The 20,643-nt window shown below is 42.6% G+C and overlaps 1 protein-coding gene across 11 annotated transcripts in view; it reads right to left on the bottom strand.

Annotated features, from left to right (window-relative positions):
- NKIRAS1 (NFKB inhibitor interacting Ras like 1) overlaps window positions 1–20,643 on the bottom strand; it is a 39,688-nt gene that overhangs the window by 4,707 nt on the left and 14,338 nt on the right. For 6 of the 11 annotated variants that reach the window (XR_005792015.1, XR_005792016.1, XM_040480072.1 and 3 more), the window contains exons 3-4: window positions 5,624–5,865; window positions 2,132–2,239 (exon numbers count right to left, since the gene is read on the bottom strand). Coding sequence is in view for 9 of the 11 variants with exons in the window: in XM_040480072.1 (XP_040336006.1) it covers window positions 2,132–2,239; window positions 5,624–5,865 (350 nt within the window). In the remaining 2 variants the exon portion in view is untranslated. Of the gene's footprint in view, window positions 1–1,546; window positions 2,240–5,623; window positions 5,866–9,427; window positions 9,560–20,643 lie in introns of those variants that run through there. The other 5 variants (XM_040480066.1, XM_040480065.1, XM_040480064.1 and 2 more) reach the window with 3 other exon arrangements.

Here is a 20,643-nt window from a genome sequence, read left to right as displayed (position 1 = left end):
AGGGGTGGGAGAGAGAATCCCAAGCAGGCTCCATGTTGTCAGAGCAGCACCCAAAGTGGTGCTTGATCTCAAGGACTGTGAGATCACGATTTGAGCCAAGATCAAGAGTCGGACGCTTAACCAAGTGAGCTACTCAGGCACCCCACGCAGATTCAAGAGCTTTGCTACTAAACCTACAAGGAACGCCGCAGACTGCATCATTACCAAGGACCTAGGTTAGGATTGGTATGCTGTCAGCCTTGCGAGATAGATTTTTGCGTGGGAAGGGGGGTGGTGTTTTAGAAAAGGTTAATTGAACCCCCCATCTTTTGAAGATGGATCCTCATGGCTAACTTAATGCAGCTTCCTTAGAGGGCAGTTTGGTACCGAAGTGTACATACATCCAGCAGTTGTTTCTCTGCATCTACTGCAGAGAAATGCTATTTTTAAGTCATTGTAAAAGTATCCATCTATGTAAAAATACATAGGAAAACGAGAAAATCCCCCTTACTGGGAAAGAAAACAGGCAATGACTAAACCATTATCTGAATAATTTTTTGGCAAAAAAAAAAAAAAACATTTGTGATAAGGAATTTTAACTAAGTAGTAGCAACACTAGCTGATTTACAAGTTTTGTATCTTTTATATGCAGTTCTTGGCTTGAACTCACAGAAATGAACCAACTGACTTTAAATTCACTGAGCCCAGCCTTAGAAGTATTCCACTTAAGAAGTTACAGTTCATGGGTATCTGGCTGGCTGTCAGTAGAGCATGAGACTTGATCTTGGGGTCTTCGGCTTGTGAGTTCAAGCCCCACAGTGGGGATAGAGTTTTTTTTTTTTTTTTAAGTTACAGTTTACTAGATGTGTTAATGCTGAACAGCTTATTTCATATTTTACATTTTTTTTGTTTTTGTTTTTGTTTTTTAAGTTTACTTTGAGACAGAGAAGAACAAGGGAGCATGGGAGGGGCAGAAAGAGAAGGAAAGGGAATTCCAGGCAGGCTCTGCGCTGCCAGGGTGGAACCCCACGCAGGGCTTGAACTCAAAAACCATGACATCATGACCTGAGCCAAAATCAAGAGTTGGACCCTCAACCCACTGAACCACTCAGGTGCCCCTCATATTTTACATTGAAATCAAATAGCTGCTTTCCCAGTCAAAACAATCAATAGCTTGCTTCCTACTTTTAAAATTAGTTACAATATTGCCAACTTGCAAAATACAGTTAGTCCCAATGCTCGGATATTGCCAGAATTTTCAAAGAATAACACAGCACACATTCAGCTATCTTACCAGAAGACTACCTGCAGTCCAATATTTTTATGATACATTCTATTCCACATGACTAAGTATCCAGGGCATGACTGTAGAAGGGACAGCATTACTTGTGGAAAATGGAAGCTTGAGTGTCCTTAAGTGCTTATTAGCAGTTTTCTAAAGAAAGAGCAAACACTTTAAACATACTTACACCACTCCCTACCTCAAGTCATGCTAAACATATAATTTGAACAAAGCTAAATCACAGGTAGGTTTTGTTCCATTTAGCAAAGTCTCCACAAGATAAGATTTAGTTTAACACCCAAGTTTACTGTTTGATCTAAAAATGTCATTTTATATTTCTAGACATGAGAAGATTAATGACCTTAAAAACAAAGTTCTGTTTGAGCTAAGAAGTGTGCATAAAGTTACACAGAAAATGGCTTCTGAAACAAGTTAGGGGTAGCGGAGCTACTCCTATCTGCATACTACCCAAACTTTATTTTTCTACTGTTTTGACAAGTGCAACAAAAATATAAATACAAAGGTGCTAATTTCAGGGACAAGTTTCAAGCAATGACAATGCAAATATTTCCTATCAGACAATAAACTTAGTCCAAATGATTTAATTATAACCTAAAGTGCATTAAATTAATTCCTTAAAGGTTGCCTAAGAGCCAAAGGTAGATAAATGGCCTATTTTAAATATGTTCACAAACAAAGGCAATCACTATCCAACAATTGTAGCATTATTGATTTTTAGTTCTCAGAGCTAGAGTTCCCTTTGTTTTTCCTCCCAGGCAAAGGAAAGCTTGATTTGCTCTGGGGCTGGGAAAGTTTGCTGGCTAACAGAGTGAATGGTTCAATCAGGGTTTTCCGATCCGTAACCGTTACCTCCCACAGTCGCACTTTCTCACTTCTTGCCCATTGCTGTGCCACCTCAGCATCTACTTGTCTCTGCTCAGAAAGGTCGATTTTGTTTCCTAACACAACAATCGCTACCTGAAAGGAAAATATTAAGATTACACTTTGCCAACATGTGTTGCCAGACAAAAGAGAGAAATCAAGAAAACTCCCACTGAACAGAATGCTTCTTCAAAACATCCTCAGATGTGACTTGAATCATCAAGTTAGTCAGGTATTAACCTCACTCTGCCTTGATACATTTTGGTTAAAAATGCAGATGCTCTACAGCCTGCCAACTACGAAACATTTTAAAGGAACAGTGGGTGAAAGTTACTCAAGTCAGGTATGAACGGAAGCTAGACTTTGGGGAGATTACTATCTAAAATCCAGGGGCACCTCGGTGGGTCAGTCCGTTGAGTGTCTGACTTCAGCTCAGGTCATGATCTCACAGTTGGTGAGTTCAAGCCCCTCATCGGGCTCTCTGCTGTCCATGTAGAGCCCACTTCGGATCCTCTGACCTCTCTCTCTGCCCCTCACCCATGTTGTCTCTCTCCCTTCTCAAAAGTAAACATTAAAAATAAATTTTAAAAATACAGGTAATAATTTGAAATGTGTCTGCATTTCAGTGGTTATACCTGCTGTTTAGGAAATCAGCATTACATGTTTTAAAAACTGTGGACTCTTGGAGCTGTGAGAGTTCACCCCTAGAACCTAAATTCCGTGAGAACAGGAACTGTTACTCTGTTCATATTCCTGATCTTAGACAAGTGCCTGATGCAAGCACTAAATAATCTGTTGAATATATGGACCAATGGGAGCATTTTACACTAAATGTAAGGCAATCAATCATGCACTTAAGCTTTAAATGCTTAATGCACACCATGCAATTTCAGACCACCAGTACACAGCAGTCGCAAAGCAATCAAAGCACAGTGGGGAGGGGAAGGGAGATGATATCCAATTTTCAGACCCTTGACTGGAAAGACAATAAAACAAGAGAGTGAAAGGTAGAAGAGGAGCAGTAAGAATCGTTAGAGAAGGTACCTCTAAGGAACAGCTTTGAACTGGGACATTTAAGCCACTGCTGTGTCTCTGCCTCAAAGCTGAGCGGGCTCCCTGCGCTCCAGTTAGACTATGCCTTCCTGGTAGGATGGAGCAGCAGGACCTAGAGCTTTGGGGTTTGGGCAAGTCTCCTACTCTTTCATTTCTCCACAGGATCTGTCCCTTCAGGCCCTCCTGTCATTCTTCATTACCCAGATTTTCATCTTCACATGTATCTCCTAGTCTGACCTCCCATCTCCCTCTCCTGTCCAGTTGTAGAAACTGTTGCATGTCGCCCGGATTTTAACGAAGTCTCCTTCCTCCATTCCCATCTCTGCTTTCAATGTTCCCGTCACCCTGCCTACTTGAAACAGTACTCTCACCACCATGGGGGGCACAGGGGATGTAAAGGGTATCCTCCTTATCCCTCACTGCTGTCTCCAATAAAGTCCTTCCCGAAGAACCCTGAAAGTGAAGGCTGGTGTTACTAGTCTGTACTATCGACTGCCTGTTTCCCACCCCCACCTTGTTGCTACTCATTACAGAACTGGCCCACTGTCACTCCCACACTACTTTTATCGTAATTCCTAGTGACTCACTAGCCACATGGATGACCCTTCCAGTAACCTTCTCTCTCCATTCCTTGACTTCTCCAAATAGCCTAACCATCCTCCTGACTTTGGCCATCCACTCCTCTACACATCCTAGCTCTTGCCATTATAATCACTCCCCTTCGTGGTCTTTAGTTCCAGGAATCCCAATCCCACTCTGCCTTTCTAGTTCGTGCCTTACGCCCTAACTGCAACAATCCTAAACACCAGAAGGATCTACAGTCCACTGGCTCTCCTACCTTTATCACTGTTCTTCAACCCTTCTCCTGTCTTCAGTTCCTGGCCCAGCTTACATCATCATCCCATCGTATTCTCTTGGTCACCAACCCCCATCCTAAATGTAACTTTTTTAAAGTTTTTTTTTTTTAATGTTTTATTTATTTTTGAGAGAAACAGACAGTGAGAGAAGGGGAGGGGCACAGAAAAAGGGAGACAGAGCATGAGCAGGGGAGGGGCAGAGACACAGAATCCATAACAGGCTCCAGGCTCTGAACTGTCAGCACAGAGCCCAATGCGAGGCTCAAACTCACAAGCCATGAGATCATGACCTGAGCCGAAGTCGGATGCTCAACCGACTGAGCCACCCAGACGCTCCTAAATGTAACTCTTAACTGAACTGTGCCTATACCACATGGAGAGAAAAAGCAGCTCTGCTGACTGGTCCCAATTCGTAACCACGGACTTTAAGTGAGCTGGTGTTCTCTAGTAAATATATTAATATTCCATCCATATATTCTGCAACTAGACAACAGCTCCTACCTTGGCTCTCTTCTCCAACCTCCAACATCTCTGCCTTCCCACACCTTACTCTCAGCTGATGTCTATACTATTTCAGTAAGAAGATAGAAGCAATTAAAGGAACTTTCACTTGCATCCACCAACACATCTAATAACCTACCATCTAGACTCCATCCTCTTTACCCTGGACAAGATGTCACTACAGCAAATAACCCCCTCTCCTATATCATCCATTTTCTCCTCTCTGTTGAAGCATTCCATTGGCATATGAACACTAGCTCTCATCTGGGGAGGGGGGAAAAAGCCCTCTTTTACACATCCTTCTCCAGCTCCTCTGTTCCGCTTTATAGGACAAGATATTTACCCTTGACTAAAAATTCTCAAAGAGCTATCTTTGCTGTGTCCAGTTCTTATATCCAGTCCAATCAAACTTCATCTGTTTTGCTGTAACTGTTAAGACGTCCCAAGTTAACTAAAGGCTGGCCACTTCTGTGTCTTCAGCTTTTCTGACCTATCTGCACCATGACATAGTTTGATCACTCCCTACTTTTTGTTTAATTTATTTTGTTTACTACTTATTTTGAGAGAGGGAGAGCATGAACTGGGGAGGGGCAGAGAGACGGAGACAGAATCCCAAGCAGAGTTCCAAGCAGGCTCTGCGCTGTCAGTGCAGAGCCTGAAGCAGGGCCTGAACTCCTGACGATGAGTTCATGACCTGAGCAGAGATCAAGAGTTGGACACTTAACTGAGACAACCAGGCAACCCTCCCTACTTTTTATTTTTTATTTTTTTTATTTTTATTTTTTTTATTATTATTATTTTTTTCCAACGTTTATTTATTTTTGGGACAGAGAGAGACAGAGCATGAATGGGGGAGGGGCAGAGAGAGAGGGAGACACAGAATCGGAAACAGGCTCCAGGCTCTGAGCCATCAGCCCAGAGCCCGACGCGGGGCTCGAACTCACGGACCGCGAGATCGTGACCTGGCTGAAGTCGGACGCTTAACTGACTGCGCCACCCAGGCGCCCCCCAAGCTACAATTTAAATAGTACTTCAATTCATAGTTAACATTTTTAACAAAACTACTTACCTCTTTTTTGTCTTTAAACTTATCAATTTCTTTCTTCAGAAGCTCCACTCTTTGAAAGGATTCAAGGTTATTCACACTGTACACAAGAACAAAGCCATCAGCAAATGAAAAATAATGCTTTGGTAGCTCCACACCTTCCTGTAAGCCTCTGGTATCATAAAGATGTAACTGTTCCTTTACTCCCCGATCCGTTTCCACTGAAGCCATATATACATCTTCCATCGTTTCACAATCTTCCATTCCTAGGATTAAAAAGAAATTACTCTTTTATTGAACCATTATACTGTATACCTGAAATTAACAAAACATGAAGTCCAATATACCTCAATAAAGAAAAAATTATTCTTTTTGGATAACTCAGTACCAATTGTTGGGTATTTTCTTATACTTTTATTAGTTGGCTTTCTAGAAGTTTCCCTATTTACTATATGTAAGAATATTTCCATTTACTAACTTCTTTAAAAGTAAAAGGTAGTTGTTATACTGAATGGACAAAGAGATATTAAAAAATATTTCTTCTGTATAGAAATATAAGTAGAAATAAAAATTTGGCAATGACATTATTCTATATTTTAATTTTTTTTATTTAAATTTATTTTTTTAATTATTTTTTTTAAACTTACATCCAAATTAGTTAACATATAGTGTGACAATGATTTCAGGATCAGATTCCTTAGTGTCTCTTACCCATTTAGCCCATCCCCCCTCCCACACCCCCTCCAGTAACCATTTGTTCTCCTATTTATGAGTCTCTTCTGTTTTGTCCCCCTCCCTGTTTTTATTTTTGTTTCCCTTCCCTTATGTCCATCTGTTTTGTCTCTTCAATTTTTTTTTTCAACATTTATTTATTTTTGGGACAGAGAGAGACAGAGCATGAACGGGGGAGGGACAGAGAGAGAGGGAGACACAGAATCGGAAACAGGCTCCAGGCTCTGAGCCATCAGCCCAGAGCCCGACGCGGGGCTCGAACTCACGGACCGCGAGATCGTGACCTGGCTGAAGTCGTACGCTTAACTGACTGCGCCACCCAGGCGCCCCCATCTGTTTTGTCTCTTAAAGTCCTCCTATCAGTGAAGTCATATGCCTTTTGTCTTTCTCTAATTTCACTTAGCATAATACCCTCCAGTTCCATCCATGTAGTTGCAAATGGCAACATTTCATTCTTTTTGATTGCCAAGTAATACTCCATGTATATATATATACCACACCTTCTTTATCCATTCATCCATCGATGGACATATGGGCTCTTTCCATACTTTGGCTATTGCTGATAGTGCTGCTATAAACATGGGGGCATATGTGTCCCTTCGAAACAGCACACCTGTATCCCTTGGATAAATACCTCGTAGTGCAATTGCTGGGTTGTAGGGTAGTTCTATTTTTAGTTTTTTGAGGAACCTCCATACTGTTTTCCAGAGTGGCTGCACCAGCTAGCATTCCCATATATTTATTTTTAACTTTTATTTATTTTAGAGAAAGAGAATGTGGGGGGGGGGGGTGGGCAGAGAGAGCGAGAGCGAGAGCGAGAGAGAGAACCCCAGGCAGGCTCCACACTCAGTATGGATGGAGCCTGATACGGAGCTCAATTCCACAACCCTGGGATCATGACCTGAGCCAAAATCAAGAGTTGGATGCTCAACAGACTGAACCACCCAGGTGCCCCACAATTATGTACTTTTTTCTTTTTAATGTTTGTTTATTTTTGAGAGAGAGACAGAGCACAAACAGGGGAGGGGCAGAGAAAGAAGACACATAGAATCTGAAGCAGGCTCCAGGCTCCAAGCTGTCAGCACAGAGCCTGACACAGGGATCAAACCCATAAACCTCGAGATTATGACCTGAGCCAAAGTCGGATGCTTAACCACCTGAGCCACCCAGGTGCCCCCACAATTACATATTTTTAAAAAGTAACTGTTACCAAAGAACTTAGTACCAAAATTGGAGAATTTTTTTTTTCAACGTTTATTTATTTTTGGGACAGAGAGAGACAGAGCATGAACGGGGGAGGGGCAGACAGAGAGGGAGACACAGAATCGGAAACAGGCTCCAGGCTCTGAGCCATCAGCCCAGAGCCTGACGTGGGGCTCGAACTCACGGACCGCGAGATCGTGACCTGGCTGAAGTCGGACGCTTAACCGACTGCGCCACCCAGGCGCCCCTAAAATTGGAGAATTTAAATGATGATTTTATTTATTTAAAAAAAGTTTTTTTTAATGTTTCTTTTTGAGAGCGAGAGAGACAAAGCATGAGCAGGGATAGAGAGAGGGAGACACAGAATCCGAAGCAGGCTCCAGGCTCTGAGCCATCAGCACGAACTCACGAACTGCAAGATCATGACCTAAGCCAAAGTCAGTTGCTTAACCGACTGAGCCACCCAGGTGCCCCTAAATGCTGATTTTAAAAGTAGCTTGAACAACTAAGTAGCTCCATTTTCTTCCCCATCAGAGCCAAAGACTGGACCTGGGGTAACTGTGCTGCCTTTTTTCTGTAAAACTTCCAGTATTTCCAGGGTCTGTTTAAGGGACTCAAAAATTGACATGTCCAGTCTAGGCCTGAGCACCAGGCTTTAGTTCCCAAATACAGAGTGGGCATTTATATGTGAATGTTATGCAAGTACTTCAAGCTAACAAAACTTCTCTTTCCTCCCCATACCTGTTCCTCCTCCTTGCTTTCTTCCCTTGATCCCCATCCACCTGGGCAGTCTTCAGAGTCCTCACTGACCAAGGAAAGTGGGTGAAAGTTATTAAAAAAAATTAGCCACTGTCTAAACACCTGCTTAATCCGTTGCCTCCTTCATTCCCATTGGTTTATCTTCACCTGAACTACTAAGCTCAATAAACACCTGGTAAAAGACCTTGTATCCTTCCTAGACTTCACTGAAATGTCTAATCTGTGGATCTTTTCCTGATTATCCCCTTCCCCACTTCCTGCTTCCGCTGGGCCTTGTGATTTTATACTTAAATCTTTCCTTATCTGTCTCCTCAAAAGCTCAGAGAGTGTAAACTCTTTGAAAGCCAGGACTGGGGCTAATCTGTCTTTATAGCTCTGAGGATGAACAAAATTGACTTATATAAAGCCCTTAGTAAATGCTTGCTGAATGAATGAATTAACTCATTTCATAACTGATGTCCTACTTTCTGTTCTCTTCTGGCCTGAGTGATCCATTCATTCATTCATTTTTTAAATGTTTTATTTTTTGAGAGAGAGAGAGGGAGAGAGCAAGAGCGCACATGCATAAGTGGGGGAAGGGCAGAGAGAGGGGGACAGAGGATCTGGAGCGGACTCTGCACTGACAGGCGGACAGCAAAGAGCCCAATGCAGGCTCGAACTCATGAATCATGAGATCATGACCTGAGCTGAAGTCGGATGCTCAACGTACTGGGCCATCCAGGTGCCCTAATCATTTATTTATTTTTAAGTAGGCTTCACACCCAACATGAACCTTGAACTCCCAACCCTGAAATCAAGAGTCCAATGCTCTACTGAATGAGCCAGTACCTCTGGCCTGAGTGATCCTTTTAAAATGCAATTTCCCTCACTCCATTTGTGCAAGTTTTGTCTCTTCCAGTAGCCTAGGACATCCTTGAGAGAAACGAACCATTCTGTGTACACAGCGAGTATTCAAGAATCATTTGTTGATAAGGGAATTAAGGGAAGATTAATACTTTGTATGTTAATGAATAGTAGAAAGGCTTATAGGGTAGGTATTGTAGGGTCCAAGGAACTATCTTCATATTTAAATATGAACTATATCCATAAATAAAATCATGTAGATAACATCCTATACCAATAAAACATACATACATTACAGACATATCCTGGAAATATTGCTGGTTCCATTCCAGACCAATAAATAAAGTTGGTATCACAGTGGCGCCTGGGTGGCTCAGTTGGTTAAGCTCAGTCTTGGTTTCAGCTTAGGTCAATGATGTCACAGTTTCAGGAGTTCTGCCCTGCATCGGGCTCTGTGATGACACCATGGAGCCTGCTTGGGATTCTCAGTCTCTGTCTCTGCCCCTCCCCAACTCTCTCTCAAATAAATCAACTTAAAATAAAAATTTGAAGGGAAGGGCACCTGGGTGGCTCAGTCAGTTACACGTCCGACTTCAGCTCAGGTCATGATCTCGCGGTTCGTGGGTTCGAGCCCCACATCAGGCTCTGTGCTGACAGCTCAGAGCCTGGAGACTGTTTTGGGTTATGTGTCTCCCTCTCTCTGCCCCTCCCCTGCTAGCGCTCTCTGTCTCAAAAATAAATAAACATTAAAAAAATTTGAAGGGAAAAAAATAAAGTGAGTATCACAATAAAGTCAGTCTCATTAATTTTTTGGATTCCCCAGGGCATATAAAAGTTCTGTTACATTATTGTGTGAACCAGACTAATGCCATCTTGGACAAATCTACCACGACCATTCTGTGATCTGAAGCCTTCTAGAGCAGTCTCCCTACCTCATTCTTTCTTTTTGCTGAGCCACACGCTTCACACCTAAGTACACCCTTGGGTCATAACAACCTGGATCTGCTCTGGAGACATAATTCTCAAAACATTTCTTCCCAGGTGGTCTCCCAGCCTGTACTCCTCAGCCTTTAGGACTATAAAAGCAGGTCTTATGGAAGGTGGAGATGCAGAAATCTATTTGTCTTAGAGCCACCCAAGAGGGACTACTCTTCAGAAGTCCCTTTAATAAACCATTTTTTGTCAAGCTGGACTTGTTGGCCTTTTTCTTCGGTCTTATGGCTCCTCTAGCCTTTGGAGATCATTTTGCATATACTTCCCTTTCATAGAACAATTGGCAAGCCAGCCAGGAGCAGCCCAGAGACTGAAAAATGGGCAAGGAATGAAGTTTTTGTTGGGGGAAACCCTGGGGTGGGCAACCACATCAACGTGGGAAGGCATAATTGGTTTGCTTGATGCCTGTGGACTGTTGCAGGAGTACAGGGACACCCTGAAAATGCCAAATGGATTAGAGCTATTAGAAAGTCACATGACCCACTGAGGTAAGGAAGGCCACCAAGCAGTGGCTGTGGTGGGTTGGCCACTCCTCTGGGTCCTTCGGGGTGGCCAACAATGCCTAGCTAGTGGCAGAAAGGAAATAAGGCAGTTGGAAAAAGAATTACAATTGGAAAAGGAAAGGAGACTATCCACATCCCTTTTGGCTTCTAACTTGGTAGATAATATCTAAACCCAGGATACACAAATCAAGACTTCACTGTTATCACTTTGTGTGTCTTATGGGGCATAAAATGCAGTGACCTAAGATTATAGCCATCATTTGAAGGCAGACTGGGATGCTAAACCACGGAACTCATGGGAAACATTTTTGTATGCCAGTAACGTAGGATGTGTTTTCAGTAGAAGGTATGAGAAATGGAGACGCTTTTTTGTTGGGGAATAAAAAAGTAATTTTGTCCTAAAAAGCATCTAATGGTCTCAAGAGAAAAAAATGACAAAATCAGAATGTAGAAAGTTGTAGAAGGTTTGTGGAAAAGAATATTTGACAAGGAATTGTGTGGTTAAGCTAAGACTAAAATGAATTTACTTTAATATCAAAAGCTGGTGCAAGATTAGAATCTGGTTTTCTCGCTGTTAAAAGGACATACAAATCTTGCGGCACCTGGGTGGCTTAGTCGGTTAAGTGTCCAACTCTTGATCTCTGCTCAGGTCTTGATCTCAGGGTCTTGATCTCAGATTTGTGAGTTCAAGTCCCAAATTGGGCTTCATGCTCAGCCCATGAAGCTGAATGAACAAATAGACATAGAAATCTTAAGTGTCTTCTCCAAATATAAGTGGAAAAAGCTTAAGCCATCTAGACAGGTTACCTTGCCTTATTCTATCTACCAAAAAATAAATTTAGCTCCTACATTTATGAGTGAGTTTTGTACCTATTTCATGACAGTCATTTTAAAACAGAAGCTATAAAGTCTCTGTGTGTGTTCACATGTATCTGTATGTATGTGTTATGTGCTATTTTCCACCTCTGGATAGTATTGCTAAAATTTGTTTTTAAAAAAAGTTTTAAGTTAGTTGGCTTAATTACAACAGGCATATCCTTAGAGTTTTCAACATCAAACAATTTAAATAATCAAATTTACTAGTTAAGTTCATGTTTATCTACTGTAGTTTGTCAGCAAAAATGACTTAGAATGATGGTTGATTTTGTCTGATGTTTCATGAAATTTTCACAGGTAATCTAGACATAATTGGTAAGAACAGATAGATTGAGTAGATAAAAAAAATTTTAGGTAGGGATGCCTGGGTGGTTCAGTTGGTCAAGTATCCAACTTTTGATCTCGGCTCTCATGATCTCACAGTTCGTCGGTTTGAGCCCTGTGTTGGGCTCTGCACTGACAACAGGGAGCCTGCTTGGGATTTTGTCTCTCACTCTCTCTGACCCTCCCCCGCTTGCTCGCTCTCTCAAAATAAATGAATAAACTTAAGAAAAAAAAAGTTTTAGGTAAACTTTTTAATTAGTTTCCCAAATCCACTTGGTACCTTGAAACCTTAAAGTTTTGCTAAGTGATGAATTAAGTTAATTTCATCAAATATCTAGATCATTTGCTAATAAAATAATGAAACATTACTAAACACAGGTTTACCTACTTCTGGCTTATTCCAGAGGAGCTAAAAGCTGTGTTAATGCTATATTGAAAAGCTTAAAAGGCACAGGCTTCCAGAAATTATAAAATCATAAATTTCAATTTATATCATAAATTTAAAGAATGCTGGTATAACAGCTCACAATTGCTTACTTCTTAAGTTTTTATTAGAAATTAAGGTTTCTGAGGGTTAAAAATTCTAAATAATATATGTAATTAAAGTTATCAGAAATAAGAAGGTAGGGGCACCTGGGTGGCTCAGTCGGCTAAGCATCTGACTTCAGCTCAGGTCATGATCTCACAATTTGCGAGTTCGAGTTCCCCATCAGGCTCTGCTGACAGCTTGGAGCCTGCTTCACATTCTGTGTCTCCCTCTCTCTCTCTGCCCCTCTCCTGTTCACACTGTCTCTCCCTCCCTCCCTCTCTCTCTCTCTCTAAAACAAATAAACATTAAAAAAATAAATGAAAAAAAAAATAAGGTTAATCTAAAACAAAGGCACCATTAGGGTAACCCAAAAGTAAACGTGGCATGACCTACAGGCAGTGGGCATAAACTGAGAAAAGACTGCCAACCAAATGACGTTCTAGTGGCTTTATGGAAGAAATTTACTCCTGCTGAGCAATTTAGGCCACTGCCCTCCATGCCACCTCTGGAAGAAAAAAAAAAAAAACAACTAAGCCATAGGTGACTTTTTTAAATTTAAGTTTATTTATTTACTTATTTTGAGAAAGAGAGCATACCCATGCACTCACTCCCAGGAGAGGGGCACAAAGAGAGAATCCCAAGCAAGCTCCACACTGTCAGTGTGGAGCCTGATGCAAGGCTCAAACTCACAAACTGTGAGATCATAACCTGGGCCAAAATCAAGAGTCGGATGGTCAAATTACTGAGCCACCCAGGTGTCCGGCCACAGGTGACTTCTTACAGGGGCTGGGAACACCCCTGCCTGAGAGACCAGGGTTGGGACCAAGATTGCTTCCATGTGAGAGCCTAGGGGGCAACCAGAGGCCCCAAGTATAGTTCACAACTTCGTGGACACCAAAAAATAAGCAAAAAGCCATGGCCTCAGTGGATATCAGAGCAGAATGCACCCTAATTTGTGGCAATCCAGAAAGTCACTCAGGAACCTAGGCAGTCACTGATAATTACAGAGGGAAAAGTGTAAGGGTGATGGGCACAAGAGTGCGCTTGAGAATAAAAGCACAACTGCTCCGTATGAGGTTTTCAATTTTGCAATCAATACTGGAGACCAGGGGCGCCTGGGTGGCGCAGTCGGTTAAGCGTCCGACTTCAGCCAGGTCACGATCTCGCGGTCCAGGAGTTCGAGCCCCGCGTCAGGCTCTGGGCTGATGGCTCAGAGCCTGGAACCTGTTTCCGATTCTGTGTCTCCCTCTCTCTCTGCCCCTCGCCCGTTCATGCTCTGTCTCTCTCTGTCCCAAAAATAAATAAACATTGAAAAAAAAAAATTTAATACTGGAGACCAGATTCAGCATAGATATTCTCCTGGGAAAAAACACTACAAAACTCCATAGGAGAATTTCACTTTCGAATTAGGGTAATTGAAACTGTCTTAAAGGGAAATTCAAATTGGGATCCTGTGTAACCCCCTCCACAAGTTGTCAATGTAAAGCAATACTGGTTGTTAGGAGGATTTGAGGATATATCTACCACTAAATAATCAAGCCAGCACGAAATCCCTATTATAGGGCTGTATGGCTTGTGAAGAAACCAGATGGCACCTAGAGAATGACCACTGATTATAAAGAACTAAATACATGCTGCTATCCCTAATATTACCCAAATCGCTGAATGGTATATGGTGTAGGCTCTTACCATATGGCTTTGGATTCAGCCAACACTTTTTTTGGTTGTTTATTTTTAAATGTTATATTTGAGAGAGAGAGAGACAGACAGACAGACAGCACAAGTGGGGGAGGGGCAGACAGAGAGGGAGACACAGAATCCTAAGCAGGCTCTAGGCTCTGAGCTGTCAGCACAGAGCCCGACAAGGGGCTTGAACCCATGAACTGTGAGACCATGACCTAAGCCAAAGTCAGATGCTTAATCAGACTGAGCCACTCAGGCACCCCTATTTATTTTTTAGACAGAAAGAGAGAGAGAGAGAGAGAGAGAGAGAGAGAGATCACACAAGTGGGGGAGAGGCAGAGAGAAGGAGAGACAGAATCCTAAGCAGGCTCCACACATCAGCGCAGAGCCCAATGTAGGGCTCCAACTCACAAACCACGAGATCATGACCTGAGCCAAGATCAAGAGTCAGATACTTAACCAAATGCAGCAGTCAGGCGCCCTAGCCAACACTTTTAGTATTCCTTCACATCCCGAGTCACATGGGACAGTTGACGATGGGCATTCTGGGTATTGCCACAAGGATATTTGCACAGCCCCACTATCTGTCATGGTAAGACTGCTCATATTTTGTCTTTATATTGACCACTATTCACAGTTAAAAGGTTTCATTGCATCAATGATGTCACTCTAACTCCTGAAAACTTCTGTTAGTCTTACCTGAACAATCTCTACAGTCATGTGAACAAACAAGGATGTGCCATCAATCCACAGAAAAAGTACAAGGCCCTGGACCAGCAGTAAAGTTCTGGCAGGTTACTTGGTCAGGTTAAGGCTTCTTGTACTGGGCTCTGTGACTGACAAGGTTCAATAATTTCCCATCTCTAAGACATTAAGCAACTGCAAGTGTTCCCAGTGGGGTACTGGAGGGCCTCTAGCCCAATTTAGCAAAATGCCTGCACTCTCTATACCATCTGGTAAAAAAGGAAGCCCACTGGCATCGGGTAGAACATCAAGATGGCTTTGACCAAGCTCTTAGTTGCTCAAGCACAGGCCACAAGAAATTACTTTACTAGTATTTCCATGACCCTAAATGTGACCACTAAATGGGATGAGTTGGGCATTTTGGCAGCATGGGAAGTTAACCGTTGAACTTTGGGTCACAACTCTGCAAGGGAATAAAGATACAATATTTTCCTATTGAACAACAAGTATGGGGGGTGGTCTATAAGGCCCTTCAGCAAGTGGAGCCCTTAACTGCCACTCTTCCAGTAACTGTCCAACTGGGTTGCCTATAAAGGGAGGCTAGATGGTACATTCACAAGAATGAAACTGCCATAACACAAGCCTCTACATTGCAAAAATGGCATGCTTACCTACAACAACAGTGTCCACCCCACTGGTCCCCTAGGAGCTGAATTACATGGTATCTTGGAGACAGTAGAATATGAAACCTTTAATGATCCCCCAAGAGCCTCCTACAGAGAGACCGCCAGACAAGTAAAGGAAAGCACAAAACTTATTCCTGAAGCTGTCTGGTGTATGGGTGGCTCCCCTACACACAAGGAATCCTAGTCACTGAGTTACGGTAGCAATCCAACCCAACCGATACTATCCTGTTTGAGACTAGAGATAATAAAGGCAGCCAATGGGCTGAACTGAGAGCTGCCTGGATGGTACGTATGCATGAATCTTGACCCCTTATTACCCTCTGCATGGATAGCCGGGCTGTCTATAAAGGCCCAATGAGCTCGGGATGAAATGAAAAGTTTATAGAAACCATTATGGGGGGGGTTATGGAAGGATATATGGAATATAGGACCCTGCTGCCTCCCAAACTATTTTCCATGTCTCAGCACATAGGCCTGTCTCACCCACTAGGAATACTGAGGCAGACACCTCAGCAAAAACCAGGGGCCTTACCTCCATACAAAGTTCAGAATTGGCCCTATGAATTTATAAACACACTGGGCATCACAGTGCTAAGGTGGGTTGGAACCTAGCAAAGGGAGCTGGCATGCCCCTTTGCTATACTGACATACTAGCAGCCATCAGTAACTGACTGATCTGCTCCCATGAGACCTAGGACAGTTCCACACACAGGACACATACATCATGTGATCCAACTGGTTTTAGACTGCCAAATTGGTTATATTAGCCGTCTACCCATGAATCAAGGGAAAAACAACACTCTAACTTGTGTGGATATAGCCACTGGACTCAGATAAGCCCTTCCCTATAAAAGGGCCAATCAAAATGCCACCATCAGGGGTGCCTGGGTGGCTCAGTCGGTTGAGTGTCTGAACTCAGCTCAGGTCATGATCTCACTGTGAGTTGCAGCCCCCACATTAGGCTCACTGCTGTCAGCAGAGAACCCACTTTGGATCCCTCCTCTCTCTGCCCCTCCCACGCTCACACTCTTTCTCAAAAATAAAAAATAAACATTTTTTTTTTAATGCCACCATCAATGCCCTAGAACTCAGTGTCATGTACAGATATCCTCAAAGGATAGATTGTGATAGGGGAACACATTTCACTGGACATGATATGTAGGACTGGGCTCATGAAAATATACATTGAAAAGATGCTCAACATCGCTCCTCATCAGGGAAATTCAAATCAAAACCACACTGAGATACCACCTCACGCCAGTCAGAGTGGCTAAAATGAACAAATCAGGAGACTATAGATGCTAGAGAGGATGTGGAGAAACAGGAACTCTCTTGCACTGTTGGTGGGAATACTGGTGCAGCCGCTCTGGAAAACAGTGTGGAGGTTCCTCAAAAAATTAAAAATACACCTACCCTTTGACCCAGCAATAGCACTACTACGAATTTACCCAAGGGATACAGGAGTACTGATGCACAGGAGCACTTGTACCCCAATGTCTATAGCAGCACTTTCAACAATAGCCAACTTATGGAAAGAGCCTAAATGTCCATCAACTGATGAATGGATAAAGAAGTTGTGGTTTATATACACAATGGAATACTAATTGGCGATGAGAAAGAATGAAATATGGCCTCTTGTAGCAACGTGGATGGAACTGGAGAGTGTTATGCTAAGTGAAATAAGTCATACAGAGAAAGACAGATACCTTATGTTTTCACTCTTATGTGGATCATGAGAAACTTAACAGAAGACCATGGGGGGGGGGGGCGGGGAGAAAGAGAGGGAGGGAGGCAAACCATAAGACACTCTTAAAATCTAATACTGAGAGTTGATGGGGGATGGGAGGGAGGGGTGGGTGGGTGATGGGCATTGAGGAGGGCACCTGTTGGGATGAGCACTGGGTGTTGTATGGAAACCAATTTGACAATAAATTTCATATTTAAAAATAAATAAATAAATTAGGTTAAAAATATATACATATATACATTGGTGGTTTCATTTACCCTACAATCCGCATACCACCAGGCTAACTGAAAGAAGAATGGCTTTTTTTTTTTAAGTAGGCTCCAACTCAACGCAAGGCTTAAACTCACAACCCTTAGATCAAGACCTGGCCGGAGTCGAGAGTGAGACAGTCAGATGCTTAAGTGACTGAGCCACCCAGGCACCCCTCGAATGGCCTTCTTAAAGCTCAACTCAGAACTTTCTTACAGATACCACAGTTGCATGGATGGACAAGCCTTGCCAGAAGCCACACACTTGTTAAATTTGACAGAGACTAGCTGTAGCACCACCCCATACTCATGGTTAGGTACCAAAACCAGCATGCCTAGGGCTAGTGCCATCCAGAAAAATGAGGCCTGAGAGGCTGGTTGCTGAGTTCACAGCAGCCCAGAGACAACTGTGGCTCCAGACTGCTCAGCCCATCCTCCTGGGCACAGGGACACTTGAATGGGGTTAGAATGACAACTTTCCCCAGAATGGATAGGCTATTTCTTATTAGAGTGTGAGAAATGTCTCAGACAGCTGAAGCGGTCCCTGTTGATCCTACTGGAGCTGGGGCCAAAACAGTCAATATGACAAATTCCAGACAGGCACTGTTACCGAAAGGCACTCTAGTTAGTTACCTAACATGGTTGTTTGCAGCACCTTGAATTTTACATGTACAGATAGACTCTTTGGCCCTTGGGCAACATGTCTGATAGGTCCCTCCCGTTCATGCACCTCAGGCCACCTCTGTGCTCCTGACAGAGGGCAAAGGTACTAGAATCTTCTCAATAGAGGGAGAGGATCTCCCCAGACAAGTACCTACTAAACATTTATTCTTTTATCCTTAGCCTGCTGCTTCTCTTGTTCTGGTGAAGGAAACCCTTTTCTACAATGGACATGGACAGTTTACAATGGGATTCATGCTATATATGTGGTTTGCTCCCTTTTCATAGGTCTCTTCTGTTGCTGTTTGCTGCTGTGGTTTAGGTCTTCAACTTGAACACAGTCTGGTAAAGAAACCTACTGCCAAGAGCCCCTCTCTGATGGCTCAGGGAATACTGCAAAAGAGGTGGGCGTGGGAGATTATAAGAGCCAGACTGGAGAGGCGCAAGGTGTGAACCAAATTAACACCATCTTGGACAAATCTGCCATGATAACTGCTCTGTGATCTGAAGCCTTCTTAACCCTCCCCACCCCCCACGCACACTTTTTCTGTTTAACCATATCCTTGGGGCTAACGTCCTTGATCTACTCTGGAGATACTACTATGATTCTCAAACATTTCTTCCCAGGTGGTCTCCCAGCCTGTACTCCTCAGCCGCTAGGGCTGTAAAAGCAGGACTTATGGGAGGTGGGGTTGCAGAGACCTACTTGTAGCTACCCAAGACACATTTCTGTCTGCTAGTCCCTTTAGTAAACAATTTCTTGTCAAGCTGAACTTGTTGGCCTTTTGCTTCAGTCTCCTGTCTCCTTTGGCCTTTGGAGATCATTGTGCATATACAGTTCTCTCCCTTTCAGAGAACTGTACAATGGTCAATTAAGCGTGAAATAGCATTATGTCTAAAAAAAATTTACACTTTAAAAAATACTTTCTTGCTAAAAAATGCTAACCATCACCATTACAGCTCAGGGAGCTGTAATCTTTTTGCTGGTGGAGTGTTTTGCCTCAATGTTTATGGCTGCTGACTGATCAGTGTGCTAAAGGCTGGGGTGGCTGTGACAATTTCTTGAAATAAGAAAACAATGAAGTATACCACATCAAATGACTCTTCCTTTCACAAAGAGTTTTGCTGTAGCATGCAATGCTGTTTGATAGCATTTTACCCACAGCAGAACTTCTTACAAAAATTGGAGTCAGTCTGGGGCACCTGGCTGGCCCAGTTGGTAGAGCATGCGACTCTTGATCGCAGGATTGTAGGTTCGAGCCCCATGTTGGGTATAGAGATTACATAAAAATAAAATCTTAAAAAAAAAAAAAAGACACACACACACACACACACACACACACACACACACACACACAAATTGGAGTCATTCCCCTCAAACCTTGTTTTTAAGCTGTGTTTTGTTTTTTAAATTTTAACATTTATTTTAGAAGGGGAGAGAGACAGACAGACAGACAGACAGTACATGAGCGGGGGAGGGACAGAGAGAGAGGGAGATACAGAATCCAAAGCAGGCTCCAAGCTGTCCGCATGGAGCCTGACACAGGACTCGAACTCACGAGCTGTGAGATCATGACCTGAGCCAAAGTGGGACACACAACCGACTGAGCTACCCAGGCGCCCCTGTTTTTGTTTGTTTAGTAATCTCTACACCTAATGTGGGGCTAAACCCACAATGCTCAGATCAAAAGTCACACACTCTTCCAAATGAGCCAGCCAGGTGCCCCCTTGCTGCTGCTTGTATCAGCTCAGTTTGTGTGATACTCTTAAATCCTTTGTTGTTATTTCAACAATCTTCACAGCACATTCACAGAAGTAGATTCTATCTCAAGAAACCACTTTCTTTGCTCATTCAGAAGAAGCAAATTCTCATCAGCAAAGTTTTACCATGAGATTGCAACAATTCAGCCCCATCTTCAGGTTCCACTTCTAATTCTAGTTCTCTTGCTCTATCACATCCAGAGTTACTTCTCCCACTGAAGTCTTAAACCCCTCAAAGGCATTCTTGAGGGTTGGAATCAACTTCTTCCAAACTCCTGTTAAAGTTGGTATTTTGACCTCTTCCCATGAATCATAAATGTTCTTAATAGCATTTAGAATGGTAAATCCTTTCCAGAAAGTTTCAACCTATACTCTGCCCAGATCCATCAGAGGAATCATGACCTATGGTAGCTATAACCTTACAAAATAAATATATTTCTTAAATAGTAAGACTTAAAAGTCAAAATGACTCCTTGATCCATGGACTACAGGATGAATGTTGTATTAGCAGGTATAAAAGCATTAATCTTGTTGTACATTTCCATCAGATCTTTTGGGTGACTAGTCAATGAATAGTCAATGAATAATATTTTAAAAGGAGTCTTTATTTTCTGAGCAGTAGGTCTCAACAGTGAACTTAAAATATTCAGTAAACCATGTTGTAAACAGATATGCTCTCATCTAGGCTTTGTTTTTCCATTTATAGATTACAAGCAGAGTAGATTTAGCCTAATTCTTAAGGGCCCTAGGATTTTCAGAATGGTCAATGAACATTGGCTTCAACATAAAGGCCCCAGCCACATTAGTCCCTAA

Source organism: Herpailurus yagouaroundi, unplaced genomic scaffold (genome assembly GCF_014898765.1).
Source record: "Herpailurus yagouaroundi ecotype Mexico unplaced genomic scaffold, PumYag 159, whole genome shotgun sequence".
Lineage (NCBI taxonomy): Eukaryota > Metazoa > Chordata > Mammalia > Carnivora > Felidae > Herpailurus > Herpailurus yagouaroundi.
This window is presented reverse-complemented; position numbering and strand designations above follow the sequence as displayed.